The sequence below is a fragment of the Hemicordylus capensis genome, chromosome 1 (assembly GCF_027244095.1).
Source record: "Hemicordylus capensis ecotype Gifberg chromosome 1, rHemCap1.1.pri, whole genome shotgun sequence".
Classification (NCBI taxonomy): Eukaryota; Metazoa; Chordata; class Lepidosauria; order Squamata; family Cordylidae; genus Hemicordylus; species Hemicordylus capensis.
The window spans coordinates 267711669-267731810 of record NC_069657.1 but is presented as its reverse complement, the minus strand read 5'-3'; the positions used below and the strand labels follow the sequence as shown (position 1 = coordinate 267731810).

Here is a 20142-nt window from a genome sequence, read left to right as displayed (position 1 = left end):
CTTGGTTGATGTCAGAAGCCCCAGATGGTCTGCCAATGCTGGTGTTCCTCACCACTTCCCTGTAACCTAGGGCTCAATAGGGAAGCTTACTGCTCAGTGGTGGGGAGCAACAGCAGCAGTGAACCATCCTCCTCCTTCTAGTGGCACCATTTTAAAATTCCCAGTCCCCACCCCCGACTCCCAATGCAGCCAGGGCCTCTAGGAATTGCAAAATGGTGCCAGTGGGAGGAGGAGGATGGTCTGCTGCTGTATTTGCTTTCCAATGGGGATGCCCTGGCTTACCAGGCAATGGTGGGGAGCAGTAGACATGAGTCCTCTTTCACACTGTTGCCTGCAGATACGGTGGTGTCACCTAAGGAGGGCTTTCATCAGCTCGATTCTTTGGCCCCCTCCCACCGCTTGACTAATCTTACAGGGTTGTTGCACGGGTAAAGGAGGAAGGCAACAACAAACATCACCCTGAGTTCATTGAAAGAAAGGTAGAATACAAATTGAATAAATAAATATAAATTAACACAAAATTACAAGTGATTCACCATGCTACATGACTCTTTTAAGTAGCAAATTTGTGACTGAAAAACAATGGTAGTGTTTACCTTTGTGAGACTGATTTCTTTGATAACACATTGTTGGCTGTCCGCCTTTCCTTTGGCCAAGAATACTTTGCCAAAGGATCCTTCTCCAATCATTTTAATTATTTCATATCTATCCATGGTGTATTGTTTTGGGGAAATATCTGAAATACAAAATAATTACAATGGTATTTGAAATATAAAAATAATTTATGACTTCCTTATCAAACTCTAAGCATTAATACTTTACATGCCCTTCCACTCCAAATTGGGAAACAGAACTTTATTTTATAAATCTATCCTGCAAAGAACGCTGAGCAGCATCTACACTGTCATTTATGGAAGGACCCTCTGTGACTTAGGGATGGGCATGGAACCAGTTTCGTGCACTCCTGGGAGTATGAAGGGGTTGCTTTAAGGTGCAGGGAGGGTGTCCTTACCTCCCCCACCAAGTTTCCCCCACCGGCACTGCTGTCAAAATCGCTGGCGCCGGGCAGCTGCACATGCGCACCAGCCACTTCCAGTATTACACTGACCAGGGTGGCAAGAGGGTATACAGCTGCCCTGCCAGCGGAGGAAACACGGCAGGGGAGGTAACAACATCCTCCCTGCACTTTAAAGCAACCCCCTCCCTGCCTCTGAACCAGCTTGAATGTCAGTCTTTCTAACCAGTTTGGCAGTCTGTGAATAGACTGCCGAACCAGTTCATGCACATCCCTACTGTGGCTGTGCTGCTATTCACATGTTCAAGACCTGTACACATGTACAGTTTACACAGGTACAGATCGGTGTACAAGCACAGTTATTCAAACATTACATTCTTACAGCAATTACAGTATATACTTCCTACCTGTGCTATGCATTTGAGGGACGTGTGCCCAGGTTCCTTTTTAAAATGATGTTGAATGGTGTTGCTGACCACGCAAGTGGCTCCCATGCCTACGCAGAGGCCATGTGCGTTCAAGCACCACACTGCTACCATGCACGGGCTGTTGGGGGGAGCAATGCAACAGCAGAAAGCCGCATGGAGTGGCGGCACACAGGTAAGGACCTGCTCTACTAACTTTTAAAGGTGCCGCTCGGCACCCCTCCCCCAGCACCACCCTTGAACAGCCGAACCAGTTTGTGGTTCAGCCGAAATTGTTCATATTCGAACCTGTGCACGAACCTCGGTTCATGCACATCCCTGGTCTGGCTGCCTCCAAAGTAATTCTGTAAGCTAATTTAGGTTAAGAACACACAATCAGGATTTATAAGACGTAGTAAAACTAAATATACTTTCTCTTTTCACCTTCAATGTATGAAAAAGTCAAGCATCTATAGTCATCAGTTATCATGAGTGCAGAATGGGGGAGACATATCTATTTTCAGCTTATCAGAATCTTCATTGTGGAACCCTATCTAGAGCTGATCCTTCAATCCCATCTCCCCACCTCACAGTTTGTCTGACACACACACATTTTCTCCCTTCCAGCAATCAGCTCTGGCCTGATTAGGACCCATGAGGAAGGGCTCTGAAACAGTGGAACTCTTTGGACTGGACTTCCGGGAGAAGGTCCAGTCCACTGCAGGCCTGGGGGGCCTCCAAATGCTGAGCAGTCCACTAATTTCAGTGGCAGGATAGGATTGTCCATGCAAAATGTGTTATCTCTCTGCAAGTCAATGGGAAGTATCTTATTCAGAATATCTTCTAAAAATAAAAAATAAAAAGAGTTTCCAACTTTCCCTGAGCATGTTCTGGTGTGTAAAAAAAATGCATTGCAGCTTATCTATTGGCAGTGGCAGGAGCAGTAGGGCCCCCACAAAAGGCCTTTAGGTCCAGTCTCCAAAATTACCTAGGTGCACCTCTGCTCTGGAATCCCATGTATTGAAAACCATAAGTCCTACATCCTAAATGAAATGGATATTGTATTCTCTCAAGAGATTGCTAAGCAAGCACAACAATTAACCATGATGGTGTACTTCATCATGATGCAATTACTGCAGTGTCTGATGTGGAGGTGTCCAGCAACTCCTCTTATGTGGTTAGGCTGGATCAGTTTCAGTCTGTGACTCCTGAGGATATGGACAAGCTGCTTGTAGCAGTGCAGCCTACCACCTATTCTCTTGACCCTTGTCCGACATGACTTATACTATCTGGCAGGGAGGTTGTTGTAGAAGACCTGGTAGATATTATAAATGCTTCTCTGAGGGAGGGCAGGATATCTCCTTGTCTGAAGGAAGCAATCATTAGACCTCTTCTGAAGAAGCCTGCATTGGATCCCTCAGAGTTATGCAGCTATAGGCCTGCCTTCAACCTTCCATGGCTGGGCAAGGTGATTGAGAGGGTGTTGGCCTCCCAGCAACAGGCAGTCTTGGAAGAAACTGATTATCTAGACTGATTTCAAACTGGCTTTCAGGCAGGCTATGGGGTGGAGACTGCCTTGGTTGTCCTGATGGATGATCTCCAATGTGGAATTGACAGAGGGAGTGTGACTCTGTTGGTCCTTTTGGATCTCTCAGCAGCTTTTGATACTACCAACCATAGCATAGTTCTGGAGCATCTGAGGGGGTTGGGGGTGGGAGGCACTGCTCTGCAGTGGTTCCACTCCTACCTCTCGGGCAGATTCCAGATGGTGTCCCTTGGAGGCTGTTGCTCTTCAAAATCTGAACTTTTGTATGGTGTCCCCCTGGGCTCCATACTGTCTCCACTGTTTTTTAACATCTACATGAAACCGCTGGAAGAGATCACCGGGAGATTTGGTGCAGGATGCATAACCTCCCTCAATGCCTGCCAGGAGGTGGTGATGAGCTGGATAATAGATAATACACTGAGACTGAATCCAGATAAGACCGAGGTACCTATTGAGCGGGGTTGGAACTTGAGAGATGATTTTGATCTGCTGTTTTTGGATGGGGTCACACTTCCCCAGAAGGAAGAGGTATGCAGTCTGTGGGGTGCTTCCAGATCCAAACCTCTCCCTGGTGTCACAGGTTGGGACAGTGGCCAGAGGTGCTTTCTATCAGCTTCGGCTGATATGCCAGCTGTGTCTGTTTCTTGAGATGAACAACTCAGAAGAGTGGTACGTATGCTGGTAATCTCTTGACTACTGCAATGCGCTCTATGTGGGGCCACTGTGCGAAACAGGATGCTGGACTAGATGGGCCTTGGGCCTGATCCAGCAGGGATGTTCTTATGTTCTTATGGGGCTGCCCTTGTGAGAAATTGCAGTTGGTACAGAATGCGGCAGCCAGGTTGGTCCCTGGGTCGTCTCGGAGAGACCATATTACTCCAATGCTAAAAGAGCTACACTGTCTACCAATAAGTTTCTGGGCAAAATACAAGGTGCTGGTTATAACCTATAAAGCACTGAACAGCTTAGGCCCTGAGTATTTAAGAGAACATCTTATTTGTGATGAGCTCCACTGCCCATTAAGATCATTTGGAGACGTTCGTCTGCAGTTGCCACCAGCTCTTCTGGTGGCTACGCAGGGACAGGCCTTCTCTGTTGCTGCCCAGAGATTCTAGAATACGCTCCTTGCTGAAATAAGGGCCTCCCTATCTCTGAGTGAGATGTCTCTAAGGACTTATTTTTTCACCCAAGCTTTTTAAATGGATTGTGGTTTTAAATTGTTTTTAAGGTTTTCATTTTTAATCTGTTTTATGTTGTTGCAAACCTCCCAGAGACAGAAGTTTGGGGTGGTCTACAGATATGAAAAACAAAAACAAACAAACAAACATGATGTCATCTGTAATCTGGCTCTTTGTTTAGTTTTCATATCTTTTTTTCCAAACAGATGCTGGTGTTTAGGGACCCACGCCACATCTACTGGGGAAATGGATTTCCTTTCCTTACCACAATTGACGCATTTCAAAATTCTGAGTGTGACAGTTGACTTAAACTGGTATGTTGCTCCCTCTCCCCATAAATCCATAGGAACTGTCATTCAAAGAAGAGTGGGCCACGGCAGGGGTTCCCATTTTGCATCCCCAGTTGTTGGGCTACCGACTGTTCTTGTTAGACTCAGTTGCAGCTGGATGTTTTTCGCCAGAATGGATTAACACAGCTTTGGAAAAAAGGCTAGAGGGATCCCCAATCTTGAATCAGAAGTTGCTGGACTACAACTCCCATCACTCCCAGCCATAATGGCCTATGGTCATTGCGGCTGTGAATTGTGTATTATGAGCTCAGGGATCTGACAATTATCAGCACTCTCTACAAACTAGAACTCCCAGGATAGGACTGGTATAAAACACATACATGTTTGTAGTGTAAACAGAGCATTTTCTAGATGGCAATTTATTCCAGCTTTGCTATAATGAGGGTTGGGGGGAATTCAGGCGAGGGACAGATTTACAATGCCTTCAATATGGTAACAGTAATGTGTTATTCATATAGCCAGTGGAATTATTCGGCTTTTTTCATGACAATTGGCCCTTAGTGCCAGCAAGTCAATTTCGACTCCTGGCACCCACAGAGCCCTGTGGTTTTCTTTGGTAGAATACAGAAGGGGTTTACCATTGCCATCTCCCGTGAAGTATGAGATGATGCCTTTCAGCATCTTTTAAAAGTTGTTCTTTGAAAGAGTGTTGAAAATGTTAGTATGGGATACTCTGGCATTTTTGCAGAGCCATGTGGAGAGACCCATGAGATGAAAGTGTGTGGCTACCTGTCTGGAAGTGACTTTGGGGAGTTTTGGCTTCACCTGCCACCCCTCTCAATTCCACTTTTGGGCAGACTTGATTCCTGTGTCCTTCAGTCTACGTCCGATCCAGTGCTCCATGTAATACTGATTTTTTAAAAAATTCCAGGTGTTCTAGTGCTCAGACAGCAGTGCACTAAAACAATAGGACAGTCCAGCTCCTGCAAAATCCATAGCAGGTTTCTTGCTCTGTAGAGAGGATATGTGAAGGACTGGGAGATTATATGCCTAGTTCACAGGGGGGAAAAGGGTTGGCGGGGGGGCCTTAGGGGGCTTGGGAAGCCTGTATTCCCTTCTAGTTGGCATGCTTGGGGAGGGAGATTTGATGGGGGGGGGTGTGTGTACACACAGACACACATACACATCTCCACAGTGTTCTTGTGCAAGAACACCATACATCAGAGTAATCCAGCAACATTTCCTTTCATAAAGGGAGAAAGAAGTAATAACAGTTCCCTAGTGACTGTGGGAGCCACCTAATGGCACAGTGGGGAAGTAACTGCCCTAGGAAGCAAGAGGTTGGCAGTTCGAATCCCCACTGGTATGTTTCCCAGACTACTATGGGAAACACTTATATCAGGCAGCAGCGATATAGGAAGATGCTGAAAGGCATCATCTCATACCACGTGGGAGATGGCATTGGTAAACCCCTCCTGTATTCTACCAAAGAAAACCACATGGCTCTGTGGTCGCCAGGAGTCAACACCGACTTGGCACAACTTTTAGTGTCTGTGGAATGGGCCTGCATGGTGCCCTGCTGTCCCATGAGATATCGCTTTCAGTGAGACAGTGATGTTGCAGATTCTTCTATTGCTCTTGTGTACTGGTGTTACTGTTGGGAAATTATTTTTTAAAATATCCACGTAACAGTAAAAATGGAAAGAGTTTCCAGTCTATTGGGAAGCTCCCCCGACCCCCAGTGAGACAGTAAAACATGGTTTGGAGTTAGTTCTCCATTATAGTAGCTGGAGCTTCCCATTGCTCTAGCGTGCAGTTGCTGCACAAGAACATTGGGATTGTTGTTGTTTTTAAAGACACAAAAAAATACATTTGTGGGATCTGCATGCACCACACAGGCACATACACACATACTCTCTTCACTACCTTGGCACAGGTGAATGCGTCAATCAAAAGCAGGAGGCAAGGGTCCCACCTCTTCTACAACCCTATTGGCCAGAAATGGGTGGGGTGAATAAGGAGAAGCCTGCAATGTCAATGAGCTGAGGAAGAAATAATGTAATGAACCATAATAAAAAGCAGCACTATGTACAGCCCTTACTGACTCTGATTTACACTTGTAAATTCTTTATATACACTCGTTCTAACTTATAGCACTTACTCCTGCAGTAAAGCCCCCAGTCTGGAAAATACATAGGTGTCCATCAGCTACATCTCTCCCCAGTGCTGAAGAATGACACTTTGCCCCCACCTCTGCAGTGGCATTTATGACACCACGTGTGGTTTCTCTATTATTATGCACGCATTGTCTCCTTAGTAATGGCTAAAGCTCAACAGGCTCAGTGGTGTGAAGGATACAGGAGGAAAAGAAACATCTCACAGGGGCAGCTTGGTTCTCTCTTCCTATCCCAAGAATATATGGGATAATCATGGCAAAGCAGTTGTGCTCCATTTAAATACACAAAAGAGTGGTAAGGCTGCCAGAAGTGTTAACAGGGATTCCCAGATGTTATTCACTACAACTCCATTGCCCAGCTGCAATGGCCTTTGGCTGGGGATTATGGGAGTTGTAGTCGTGGATAGCTTCTGCCTTTTAGGATCGACCATCAACAGTAAAGGATCTAGCAGTCAAGAAATACGCCGCAGACTAGCACTTGGTAGGGTTGTAATGAAGGCCTTGGAAAGGATATTTAGATGCCATGACATGTCTATACCTACGAAGATTAGAATCGTTTGGACAATGGTTTTTCCCATAGCACTCTATGGATGCGAAAGCTGGACTTTGAAGAAGCAAGACAGAAAAAGCATTGACGCTTTTGAACTTTGGTGCTGGAGAACATTTTTAAGAACACCAGGGATAGCCAGGAAAACAAACAAATGGATTATGGAACAAATCAATCCAGAATTTTCACTCGAGGCACAAATGACCAGGCTCAAACTATCATACTTCGGACACATTATGAGAAAACCCAGCTCCCTCAAGAAATCCATAATGCTGGGAAAATTGAAGGAATGAGAAGACGACGACAACCAGCAGCAAGGTGGATGGACTCAATTACAACAGCATTGAATACACCACTTAGGGACCTTAAAGGCCAAGTTGAAGATAGATCATCCTGGAAAGAATCTATCTATGTGGTCGCTAAGAGTCGACACAGACTTGACAGCACTTAATCAATCAGTCAGTCAGTCAGTCAGTCAATCAATCAAGTCAACAACATCTGGGAATCCCTGTTAGAAGGAACACTGGCTGCCAGGTAAGAAGAATCTTTCTGTTCTAGAATAAGAATTTGTAATGGATGGAAGTGGTTTAAAACCAATTCTCCTATGCAGAGTTAGATGCACAAGTCCACTAACATAAATTCAATATATGTAACTTGGAACAGGGCCGGAATGTAAGCTACTTACAAGTTTCCGTCTGTGTAAATTTCAAAACTTTATCTACCTCTTCCTTTGGGGAAGTTTTTCAGCTAGCTTACTAAGGAATTTCATATATATGGATGCGACCTTGAAAATTGTTAATGAGTAAACAGCATCTTGAACTATCCTCTTGGGAAAATAAAAGCTGTTCTATACATATTTTTAAAAACAACAAAAGCCTTTCCTTAATGCTTTTCCATTATGGGCATCTGGTATCTGAAGGATACGCATCTTGGTATTGAACTGTAGACAATAAGTAAAATCATAAGTATTTTAAAAGTACAGTTCTTTTGAGAATCTGACAGAAAGCTTGTCCATCAAAAATGGATGCAAGAAAGTATGTGTTATTCTAAGACAGTACATGCTTTGCAGGCGTTGTGAACTATGAGGTAACACTAAATGCCTTCAGTTACTTGTAAGTGTTCTCTTACATGACTTACAGAAGCCTTACACATACCTTACAGAAGCATATCAAATTAGAAAATAACCTCAAACTTTCAAAAATTAAATGCCTTGTATTAATCAACTAAACTAAAGGAATAAGGGGCATGATAATTACATGGAAAGGAAAGAGCAAATAGCTGGTGAAAAGTTTCATTCAAGAATTACTTAAGAGGATAAGGGGCGGGGTCACAGGTGAGCAGAATGAAATGTCAGCTATGTTCTTCACACTATCCTAGCATATAAATTTTACCACAAGCGCTATTGTTAAATCATAAAAGAAATTGGAAAATAGCTAGATTAGAAGAAATCATTTGGATTTTAACTTGGTACTTTACATTTTCTTCTGGAATGAATCAAATTATTCTCTCTCTTTCACTCACTCACTCACTCCCTCTCTCTCACACACACACCTTTGTTTACACAAATTCTTTAGGATTGCTAGCTTTCAACCTCAAAAGACCCTAGTTAAGGCCTTGGTGATTCCATGTAACTCTTCACTTATTTGGCAGTAATTTCACAGTCAATCTGAACATTGCATTACAAATTAGCATTGCAGATGTGAGAATCTCATGTCATTCTGAACACCCATTAACAATGTCCTAAGCACTGACACACAGAACTTCACCTGTGGTGAAACCCATGTTCTCCAAAGGCCTTCTTACAACACAGATCTGACCATGGGTAAGAGTAATGTGTCAATCATTATTTATTCCTCTCTGTGATCCTTATGAAATACAGCTACGCATCTTTTACACACCATTGCTTTCTACACTTATCACTCAGTAACAAAGTATGCTTCATATGCTTTGCATGGAGAAGGTCCAGGATACAATATATTACCTATTTAGTTTAAAAGGACCTGGGGTAGCAGAGCTGGGAGTGAGCTTTGTCTGAAGCTTTGACAAGACGTTGCCAATCAGAGTCAACAGCACTAGCTAGATGGATCACAGCTCCTTATACTCTTAATTTTATAGCCTATTTCCTGTAAACCTTATCTTCAATATTGTTCCCTAAACTATATGTTTCAGACTCTTAGTTTTTGTAGGACTTCCTGTCATTTTTGTACATTTCATATCTTCATTTTCTCTTCAAGACAAATTTTTACAGTTCACCAGGATTGTTGAACTTTATGCAACTCCAAACCTAAAGTTTAAGTATTTCTTAATCACTTATTCATTGGTTGCTGCAGTGGCATAACCAGCTCTGAAGAGCCCTGTGTACAAGAATTGAACACTGGCCCCATCAGTTAATTTCCCCCTAGGGATTAATGGGAAACTAAAAATAATAATAATCTCTGACCATTATCAGCACTCTCTCCAAAGTCCAAACTAGAACTCCCAGGATAGGACTGTTATAAAACATGTATATGTTTGTAGTGGTGTAGATGGGCACCCACCAGCTATATCTCTCCCCAGTGCCAAAGGATGACACTTGGTCCCCATCTCTGCAGGTGGCAATTATGACATTACCTGTGGTTTCTTTATTATGATGTGCTCACTGTTTCCTTGGTGATGGCTAAAACTCTATCACCAAGCTTTAGCTATCAAGGTGTGGAGGTGGAGGATGCAGGAGAAGTAGCAGGATCTCTCAAGGGCAGCTTGTTTTTCTTCCCTGTATCCCAAGAATAGATGAGATAATTATGGGAAAGCAGTTGTGCTCCTTTCAAATATACAAATAAGTGGAAAGGCTGCCAGGTAAGAAGTATCTTTCTGTTCTAGAACAGGAATTTGTAACGACTGAAGCCAGTTTGAAACCAAGAAATCCAGCAGATGAGGCAAGTATTTCAGCATATCTAAATGCCAAATTATTTTGCTTCCTTTCTTTGTTTGGCTCTGTAAATAATATTTGCCAAGGATTAATTCTAGTGACAGTAGGCAAAAGATACTTTGTTGCCTGGAGAAGTATCTATACCCTAGAAAGAGACCAGCTTCAACAGGAAACTACAGACAAATGGACAAAAATAAGACAACCTTCGTTTTGAGGCTCTTGAAAATCTTTTTTAAAAGAAGGGCGGGGGAAGAATCCACCAAGTTTAAGAAAATAATCATAACAAAAATCATGACGCAAGGTAAGGAATAATGCACGCTAAGGAACATAACTTCTTGTACTATTTCAGAAAAATTGAAGTGAAAAAAACCTCAGATATTAGCATGACATATCTATCAAACAGATATTAACATGAAATATCTATCACCAACATAGAGATGAGAGCTTTATTGCTAAAAAAGGCAGCAATTTGGTTTCATTCCTAGAGAATAAGAGGGAACACCACAACAATGTGCTTTATTAGAAGGAAATGGCTTGGCATGAAATGCATGGTTTTCAATCTGTTTAAGAAAGCAAAAAAATCATAACAAAATGTCAGATGATACACAAAGCTGCACTGTTTCAGGAAAGAAGAAGGGTAAAAGATCACTGGATCTATTGTACAATCTGGATCTATCTTGCATTACAATCTATCTGTTCTCTCAAGCAGGGGTATAGCTAGGGGAGAGGGGGCCCATGTTCACCCTGTTCTCTGGCGGCCCCTCAGAGTGAGAGAGATGATGAAGAAAATAAGGAGGAGTGGAACTGGGGGGCCCTCAGGAGCTGGGGGCCTGGGTTCTTTGAAACCATTCCATTATAGCTACACCCCTGTTCTCAAGAGAAAGAGAGATATTTCAAGGTAAGAAAAATACACCTTTGGCTTGCATGGGAACAGATTTCTGCAGAGAACTGTATGTGGTGGAGACAACCTTTATTTGCAGTAAATGGCTTTGTTTGAAAAACATAAAAGAATTCATGGTTTCCCACAAGCTTAAGAAAGCAACCACCTTATAACAAAAAATCTGGTGTAATGTAAGGAACATCAAAATTGTTGCTTTGCTTCAGGACATGTGAAACATCACCAACATGGAAATAGATCCTTAAGAAGTAAGTCCTTTATTGCTAATAGAAGTTGCTGCTTGGTTCAATTTCTAGCACACTGGCCTTTTCAGACCAATCACTGAAGACATATCAAGATTAAATATTGATATGATCATGTCGATTACTATTCTACAGATTGAAAGACAATGTACAAGGAACTACAATCTATCTGTTCTCTCAAGAGAAAGAGATACTTCTCCAAGCAAGTGAAAACCTTTGTCTTACAAACAGACACACTTGTATGGAAAACTGGATGGGGGGCAACCTTTACTTGCAGGAAATGATTTGGCCTGAAAATCATAAAGCAATTCATGGTTTCCCAACAAACTTACAACAAAAAGTCTCGTGTGAGGTAAGGAATACCATTTTTTTTCCTTTAGGAAGAAGGAAATGTGAAACATAACCAGTGTGGAAATAGACCCTTTAGAAGTAAGTCCTTTACTGCTAATGAAAGTGGCCTACCTGCCACATTTTCAGTGATTACACCAATGATGGATAAACACCTATGATGGATAAACATCTATTTTATCATTTTGGTGTCTTTTTCTTTTTGCAGACTGAAAGGGATTTTTTAAAGTTAAAAAGAGTTCTTGTTCATCCATTCTCTAAAGATGCTATTGCTATAAGTGGTTAATCTTCAACAGACAAATAGCTGAAATGGAAATACCATCTTTTACAAACAGTGTACCATATATAAAACCAATCCCAGGGGCGTAATGACAATGGAGCGGGGGGGGGATGAGTGTCCCTCAACTGCCAGAGTCTGGGTGGGTGGGTGCCAAAGCACTCCCTTGCCCAAGGCATTGGCACTCGCCGACTGGGAGCATGAGACATCCCCCTCTCCTTCCTAGCCAGTGTTTCATTTAAATTCTGGCTGGTTCAGGGCTTCTTTTCTTGCCTCATTTCTAGCGGGGAGGATCAGGAGAGGATCGGGAGAGGGTCCAAACAGCCCTTCTCCTGGATAGTGGCCACACCCTCTTCATCAACGTCAGGTGCAGGGGGTGTGGCCAGTAACGGGGACAGGAACACTCAGCCCCATTGCAGAGATGTCTCCCCAGTGGGCAGTTTTTTGAATTGCTGGCAGGGTGCTCCTTTCTCTGTCTCCTTCCAAAAAAGGAACATCAATATTGTTGCTTTGATTCAGGACAGGGGAGCTACTAGCAGTACCTTGTCCCCCTTGCTAGAGTGTGCACGGAATCGGGCAAGGGTGGTTCGAAGGCGGGGGCATCACACTTTAAGGGTGGCGGAGGGTGCACTTACTCCTCCCTCTGCTGTCCGACTGCTGGAGCTCCGTTTTTAAGGCTCCTTTGGGAGTACTTTTCCTTTGGAAATACTGGGTGTGCAGGAGCACGCCGCGCTCTCACGTGTGCACGTTGCATGTGCTCGGTACTTCTGGGCAAGGAGGGAATGGGCTGGCAGGGAGGTATGCTGCCGCCCCGAAAGAGCCTTAAAAAATAGTGCACCAGCAGGTGAAAAGCAGAGGGAGAGGTAAGTGCACCCTCCACCTCCCTTAAAGTGTGACCCCCCACCTTCAAACCGGCCGAATAGCTGGTTGCTCAAACCGGTTCGGAGGTCCTTAAAAGGGCCTCCAAACAGGTTCATGCACATCCCTACCCCTGGCTGCCGGTGAGGTCCATGGCCCCTGACCAATCTATCTTTCTTACCAAGTCAAGCAGTAGATTTATCATCAGGAATATTGGCAGCACAGGTAATTTTGTTGGCTTTATCTGATCCAGAAGTACAGCACAAGGCTTGTGAGAAGGGGGAAAAAATCCTGAGACTTATGCAGCAGTGTTGTACGCAATCTGCCGTTCCGAAGGGATTGTTTCTTCTCGTGACATTTAAACAATTGGGAGAGCATTCCTAATGCCAGAAGAAGGAAATTTTGAAGTTCTTCAGAAGGCTAAAGAAGGAAATCCTTATTTCAGAGATAGTATAGAAATGTCAAATATTGATAATTGCAGAATATCCAATTCAAGAAGAATAGTAAAGAAAGGAGAACATAGAAACATAGGAAGCTGCCATATACTAAGTCAGACCATAGGTCCATCTCACTCAGTATTGTCTACACAGACTGGCAGCAGCTTCTCCAAGGTTGCAGGCAGGAATCTCTCTCAGCCCTATTTTGGAGAAGCCAGGGAAGGAACTTGGAGCCTAGATGCTCTTCTCAGAGCGGCTCCATCCCCTAAGGGGAATATCTTACAGTGCTCGCACTTCTAGTCTCCCTCTCGTATACAACCAGGGCAGATCCTGCTTAGCTTAAGGGGACAAGTCATGCTTGCTACCACAAGACCAGCTCTCTTCCCAGAGAGCGGAGCCAGCCACAAACAATGAGAAGAGTAGGGAAACTCAGCTTTTCTGTCGGTCAAGGAAAAACTTGCTGCACCCTCTGAAGCCAAATGAAGTCAGTGCAGATTAACAGGGAATTCCACAACTACTGGCTAAAATAAAGCAGAAATGACTGCACATTCCTCTGTATCAGGGCTGCTCAACTTTGGCCCTCCTGAAGATGTTGGTCTACAACTCCCATAATCCCTGATTATTGGCCACTATGGCTGGGGATTATGAGAGTTGTAGTCCCCAAACAGCTGGGGGGGGGGCTAAGTTGAGCAGGTCTGCCTGTATTAATGGTGTACATGGAAACCATTTACCTCAGGAGCCCCATTCATTTTTGAACACCTGTTTGGTTCATTCCTGGGCCCATTTGGGCTCAGAGCAATCTACTTGGGGGCCCATTTGGAGGGTGCTGACTTGTTCCTCTTCATTTGCTCCTACACACACACACACGAACATACACACATTTAGACCCTAGCTCGCTGTAGCAGCTGCTTCGCTGCCACCTGTGTCAGCAGCAGGTGCTTCAATATACAACCATCTTTGGGTGTGACTTTTAAAAAACCCATAACTGTGTTGGGCCGCTGTATGTTATGGTGCACAGTAGGAGGCAGCTGGCTGCGCATTGGAACTCTTACCACTGCTGACACATGTGGTGGTAAAGCAGCAGCTTCCATAAGCAGAAGTTATGTGATATAAAAGAACAAAATAAAAAAATGGGCCTCCATTAGTCCCATCTGTCTCATTCATGCCCCAGCCTGTTCATTTTCAGAATGGTTGGAACAATGACACATGGACACCATTTGCCCTGTATCCTACTGATTCAGAAAACGAATGCACACCCCTACTGTCTCTGCATGGTGATTTTCCATGAAGGACAGCAATACGGCCTGTAGGACTACAGTCAGCCATTGCAGTAAGAAGGTGGGCTGAGGGAGTGCTTGCTTATGGTCCTTGCTCACATAATCAGGATAGCACTGACTGCTACTTCAGAGGGCAGGAAGGAAATTTTCTCCAGGGTGGATTGGCCAAGATGCTAGAGGATTTCTGCCTTCCTCTGGGCATCCAGCAGGGGTCACTTGCTTGGTAGTTTGACATGTCATTTACATATATATATGTATATGTAAATTTTTAAAGGGTTCTCAAATTCTCCCATCATCCACCCCAGCCATAATGACCAAGGACACTGTAGTCGGGAGTGATGGAAGGTGTAGTCCAACAACATCTAAAGACACAGCTTTGAGAACCCTTGCTATAAGATATTTTTAATCAAGTTTCAAACAAAATTAAATCTTTTGATTAGAACTTCTTTTTGTCTCCTTTGCATTTTGCACTAATACATTGAGTACAAATTCTGAGCTTGTCCACACCACAGATTTAACCCTCATCTCGAAACATGAAATTTTACTCACAAGTACTTACTTACTCCTTAATAATTTCATTAGTTACATTCGATGTTCCCCAACTTTTCCAGACCTCAGAACCTACTACAATAATCACATACTTTTCTTGAGAAGGCAGATCTGGCCACAGTTACCCTACCCATGCCTTAGGGGTTGCCAGGCCTCTCAGCTTTACTGCTCCTATTGTCTTTTTTGGTGGGTTTTTTTTTTTTTAATGTTTTATGGTTTTTACAGTTTAACTGATTGTAAGGTTTTAAATTATTTTAATTGTATTGTATTGTATTTTAATTTTTGTAAACTACATTGGGATGTTTTATGAAAGGCTGTATGAAAATGGAATAAAACAAATAAAATATTTTGCTTCAGGGGAGTGCAGATGGGATCCCCCCCCCCCGCAACCATGGCACCCTGTGGGATGAATGAGTGCCTCGTTTCCACAGATGCATCTTTTAATTCCGTTAATTTAAAAGCATGATTTGGTAAGCTTGGAATCAAAGGGTCTCTGTGTGTACTAATAATATTCTCTAGTGAGCAACATCCAGGCCATTGAAATAAATAAGGCAAGTTAGTCATAACTAGCAAGTGCCATGAATGTCAGTTGGACTTGGTCATGAGGACTAACTTGCTCTAGAATGATCTTGTCCACAGAGTTTAGGATTGCACGTGCCGTCTTTTGGGGGAATATTTTTGCTGTCTGCCTAAGAGCCACTCGAGACGCCGTTTTAGGCAGGTTAGTCAGTTGCGGAGCGCTAGGAAGAGGCTCCCCGCCCACAACCTTCCAAAAACGTTTGCAGGTTCATAAATGGAGCGGGGTGTGTGTGTGTGTGTGAGAGAGAGAGCGCACCTTAATGGTGACGAATCCACAACGGGGCGTGGGTGGCAGCTGACGAAAGACGGACGAGCACGGCGCATGAGGAGGTGGTCTCCTGCAGCAGCAGGCGACCCTTGGCCCTCGGTCTCGCCTCATGAAGGGGCTGTGGCTTGCAGCGCTGCTGTTTGGTCAGCGGAACTGAGCAGGAAGCTCCTGAGACACACACACTCAAAGGGGCAGCTGCATCCCACATGGATGGATCCTTGTGGCCCCTCCTCTGCAGGCACCGGAGGGGGGGGGGCGGTGGAATGCGGCGTAGCACCTCCCACCCCTCGAGGGGCTCCCTGTCCCGCGAAGAAGCGGGGGGGGGGAAGAGGCTGGTTTCCCGCTCTCGGCCCCTCCCTCTCCACCGTTGCCAAGGTGATAGGGGACGCGCTCCCTGCTCCCCCTCCCCCACGCCAGCATTCTTTCTTACCAGCCACAGGGAAGAGTTCCCGCGCGGAGGGAAGGGGCGGGGCGGGGGGGTGTCACTCACAGAGTCTACGGCGGAGGGGGCGCAATTCGAGAGAAAGAACCGACGACAGCCGCCTGATCACCCCCTGCCCATCCCGCCAGAGGCGAGTCTCCTTCGCGCCCCACCCCCTGTTGGCCGAAGTACCCGCCCACTTTTCTCAAAACTGAACGTGTTTGACACGCAGGTGCTCTCTTGACCTTGCAGCCAGCGGAGCGTGTAGTTGCCCCTAACCGGTAGAAAATGCAGGTGGTGTCACTTTCCCAAACAATGACATAGTGGGGTAAAGGCTTTGCTGCTTCCTTTCCGCATCCCAAGACTGCAAGCAAAGATACAGCATTAAGGCCCTTTCTCTGTCTCTAATATACATTTGTTAACAAAACAGAAATATAATGGGCAAGACATGGCTCTGATGTTGTACTGCACAGGTCTGGCGGTGTTGTACTGTATAGGCAGCGGTGACTTGTATTGTACAACGGTGGCGGCACCTGCAACTGGGTGGACGCCAAACAGAGCAGGAGGTGGGTGGCGCCAGCGTGGGGCTGCAGGAGGGGCGAGCCGATTTACCTTTGCCCTGCACCACCACATAATAAAAGCATAAAATTTTAAAACGCAAACCTGCCTGCTTGCTTATTTTATTTTATCCCTCCTTGAAGCAATCCTGCCATCCAAATGCAAGGAGGATCCTAAGAAAAGGGGACTATGACTTGACTAGCAAGGGGAAATGGCTTGACTAGCAAGCCAGAGGTTGCCAGTTCGAATCCCCGCTGGTATGTTTCCCAGACTATGGGAAACACCTATATTGGGCAGCAGCGATATAGGAAGATGCTGAAAGGCATCATCTCATACTGCGCTGGAGATGGCAATGGTAAACGCCTCCTGTATTCTACCAAAGAAAACCACAGGGCTCTGTGGTCGCACACTTTACCACAAGTCTAGCTCTCCTCCTTAACAAACACAGGGCCTCCGAAAAGTATACAGTGTACTGTGCTTGATTGGCCAGCAAACTCGCCTGACCTGACCCCATAGAGAATCTATGGGGCATTGCCAAGAGAAGGATGAGAGACATGAGACCAAACAATGCAGAAGAGCTGAAGGCCGCTAATGAAGCATCCTGGTCTTCCATAACACCTCATCAGTGCCACAGGCTGATAGCATCCATGCCACGCCGCATTGAGGCAGTAATTGCTGCAAAAGGGGCCCAAACCAAGTACTGAATACATATGCATGCTTATACTTTTCAGAGGTCTATTGTTCTATTCTACAATCCTTGTCTTCTTGGTTCCATGTAATATTCTAATTTTCTGGGATTGTGGATTTGGGGTTTTCATGAGCTGTACGCCATGATCACCACAATTATAACAAATTAAGGCTTGACTTATCTCGCTTTGCATGTAATGCATCTGTCTCATATATCAGTTTCACCTTTTAATTTGCATTACTGAAATTAATGGACTTTTGCACGATATTCTAATTTTCTGAGTTTCACCTGTATTAGATTTGTATCCGGCCTTATTATTGACAAGGTCAAGGCAGCTAACACAGATGCTTGATGGGAAATTGGATTCAGGCCCTCTGCTTCCAGCTATGGTCAATTAAAGGTCTTTCACTGGCACTAACAGTGATGTAAAATGGAGGCTGGCATTTTGTTAGAACTCTTAGTTTGAAAATTGTCTATGTGTTTCAGATTATCATTATTTTTTTAAAGCACACACATAAAAAGTGTGGCAATTGGTTGCAATTTTAAAAATAGGTATATAATTTCTTTCCCATGCAGGGGAATCTGACCTTCTTAGTTCCACCATTTTGAGAAATATTTGACTCAAGACAGAATGTGGTAGAAGAGCAAGGAAATCCTTGAAGCACAGATCAAAAGATCTGCTGACTCTGCTGACCCTGAAAGAGGAAAAGGTCCTGACACCACCCAGGCTGGTAGTAGTGGGGAGTTCTGGGAAAGAACGACACAGAGAATCCTGGGTGAGGACAACCTGAGTTGGCATGGACAGCACCTGTACTTCTTCTCTTCTGCTGCCTGAAGGCCAAAAGGACATGTGTGGTTTGTAGCTGACTCTACAAACTTTGCTGTTAATAGCAAAGACAGAACTACACCGAGCTACACAAAAAATCTGATCCTGGGGCTAGTGAGTCTGCTGCAGTTCCTTACCACACTGCCCCGAGAGATAGAGAACCTAGTTGGAGATTATGGACCAGAGACCAGTTCCCAAACTGTCAATCTGGCAGAGGATTTCCTCCTGAGCCAGACAGTGGACAAAAAGCAGGAACAGGGTCAGATGTTGTGATGGTTATCAGAAATAGTCACTAATTTCTCTGAGGCAGAAGGAGATCCATCCAATACAGGACACTTTGCTGGGGGACGGAGGATGCTAGCACTATACACTATTTATTTTTTCTTGACAGTGAAATGGAAACAATCTGATCAAGGTCTGGTGAGTGGAACAAGTTCCTATGTATTCCACTGAGGAGTGGATTCTGCTGGATCTAGACCAAAGAGCCAAGCACTGTGGGGCTATGGAAGATAATTCTGGGAATGTAGCCTCTAGAAGCTGTGCAAAAACTAAGTAGGACAGTGTTGGAAAGAGGCATATGTAAAGAGGAAAGGCAGAAAATAATGAAAACTGGGCAAAGAAGAAATTAATCATATGCTCCTCAGGGTTGTCTTTATAGGAATAGAAAATATAGGAAGCTGCCATATACTGAGTCAGACCATTGCTCCATCTTGCTCAGCCCTATCTTGGAGAAGCCAGGGAGAGAACTTGAAACCTTCTGCTCTTCCCAGAGTGGCTCCATCCCCTGAGGTGAATACCTTATAGTGCTCAAACTTCTAGTCTCCCACTCATATGCAACCAGGGCAGACCCTGCTTAGCTAAGGGGACAAGTCATGCTTGCAACCACAAGACCAGCTCTCCTCCCTCCCTCCTTCACAAACTCCCCATCAAAGGAAACATAGGGAAGGAGAGGTGAGGGGGTGAAAAAAGGGAGAACACTCTGGATGGAGTTGGAAAGAACCAGATGTAAAGAGGGAAGACAGGAGGGAACAAAAACTGAGCCAAAGTGGAGGAGGAAGAATAAATTCTTGGCTCCTTGGGATGGTCATTTCCAAGTAATACCAATCCAAGGGAAAACAGGTAAAGGAAGAAAAGGAGTAAGTATACTCTGTGTGGAGAAAAGCTTCAGCTGTTAATCACTTTAAAATTCATTGGAAAATTCAGACATAGGAAAAACTATTTAGATGCCTGGAATGTGGAAAGAACTTCAGCATGAGCACATGCTTCACTTTATATTAAATAATTAACATGGGAGAAACCATATAAATGCTCAGAATGTAGAAAGAACTTCTGCAATAACTCACATCTTACTCAACACAAAAGAACTCACACGGGAGAAACCATATGGATGCTGTGAGTATGAAAAGAGCTTGTTGGAGTAAGAACAGGTTACTCACCTGTAACTTATGATCTGGTAGTGATCTGTTGACACCCATAAAAATGGGGATACTGCGTCTGCATCCTCACGGAGGGAATACTGCAGCTTCTCAAGGCACCTGGTCCCCGCCTCCACAGCTCCAGCTTGGTACTATTTAACGCGGCCGGGCACCATGTTCTTCAGTTTTTGGAAGACCGCCAATGAGGACGATTATCCTTGAATGGTGAGTTCACCTTACGTTCATAGCCCAACACTACTGCAGCGGGGTGGGTGGGATAGTCTTATGGATGTCAATGTATCACTACCAGATCATAAGTTACAGGTGAGCAACTTGTTTATCTGGATCATGATCCGTTGAGATGCATAAGAATGAGTGTTTAGTTAGCTCCCTGGGTGCAGTAGCTATTGTAACACCCTTTTTAATATGCCTCTCCC

The 20142-nt window shown here is 44.4% G+C and overlaps 1 protein-coding gene across 10 annotated transcripts in view; it reads right to left on the bottom strand.

Annotated features, from left to right (window-relative positions):
• The window catches only part of NEK5 (NIMA related kinase 5), an 84424-nt gene extending 68035 nt beyond the window's left edge, over positions 1 to 16389 (bottom strand). For 3 of the 10 annotated variants that reach the window (XM_053285098.1, XM_053285089.1, XM_053285099.1), the window contains exon 1: positions 597 to 736. In XM_053285098.1, the coding sequence (XP_053141073.1) occupies positions 597 to 713 (117 nt within the window). In that variant the 5' untranslated portion in view covers positions 714 to 736. Of the gene's footprint in view, positions 1 to 596; positions 737 to 6594; positions 6636 to 9596; positions 9705 to 9766; positions 9909 to 15785; positions 16162 to 16227 lie in introns of those variants that run through there. The other 7 variants (XM_053285093.1, XM_053285092.1, XM_053285094.1 and 4 more) reach the window with 7 other exon arrangements.
• Between the last annotated feature and the right edge of the window lie 3753 nt (positions 16390 to 20142).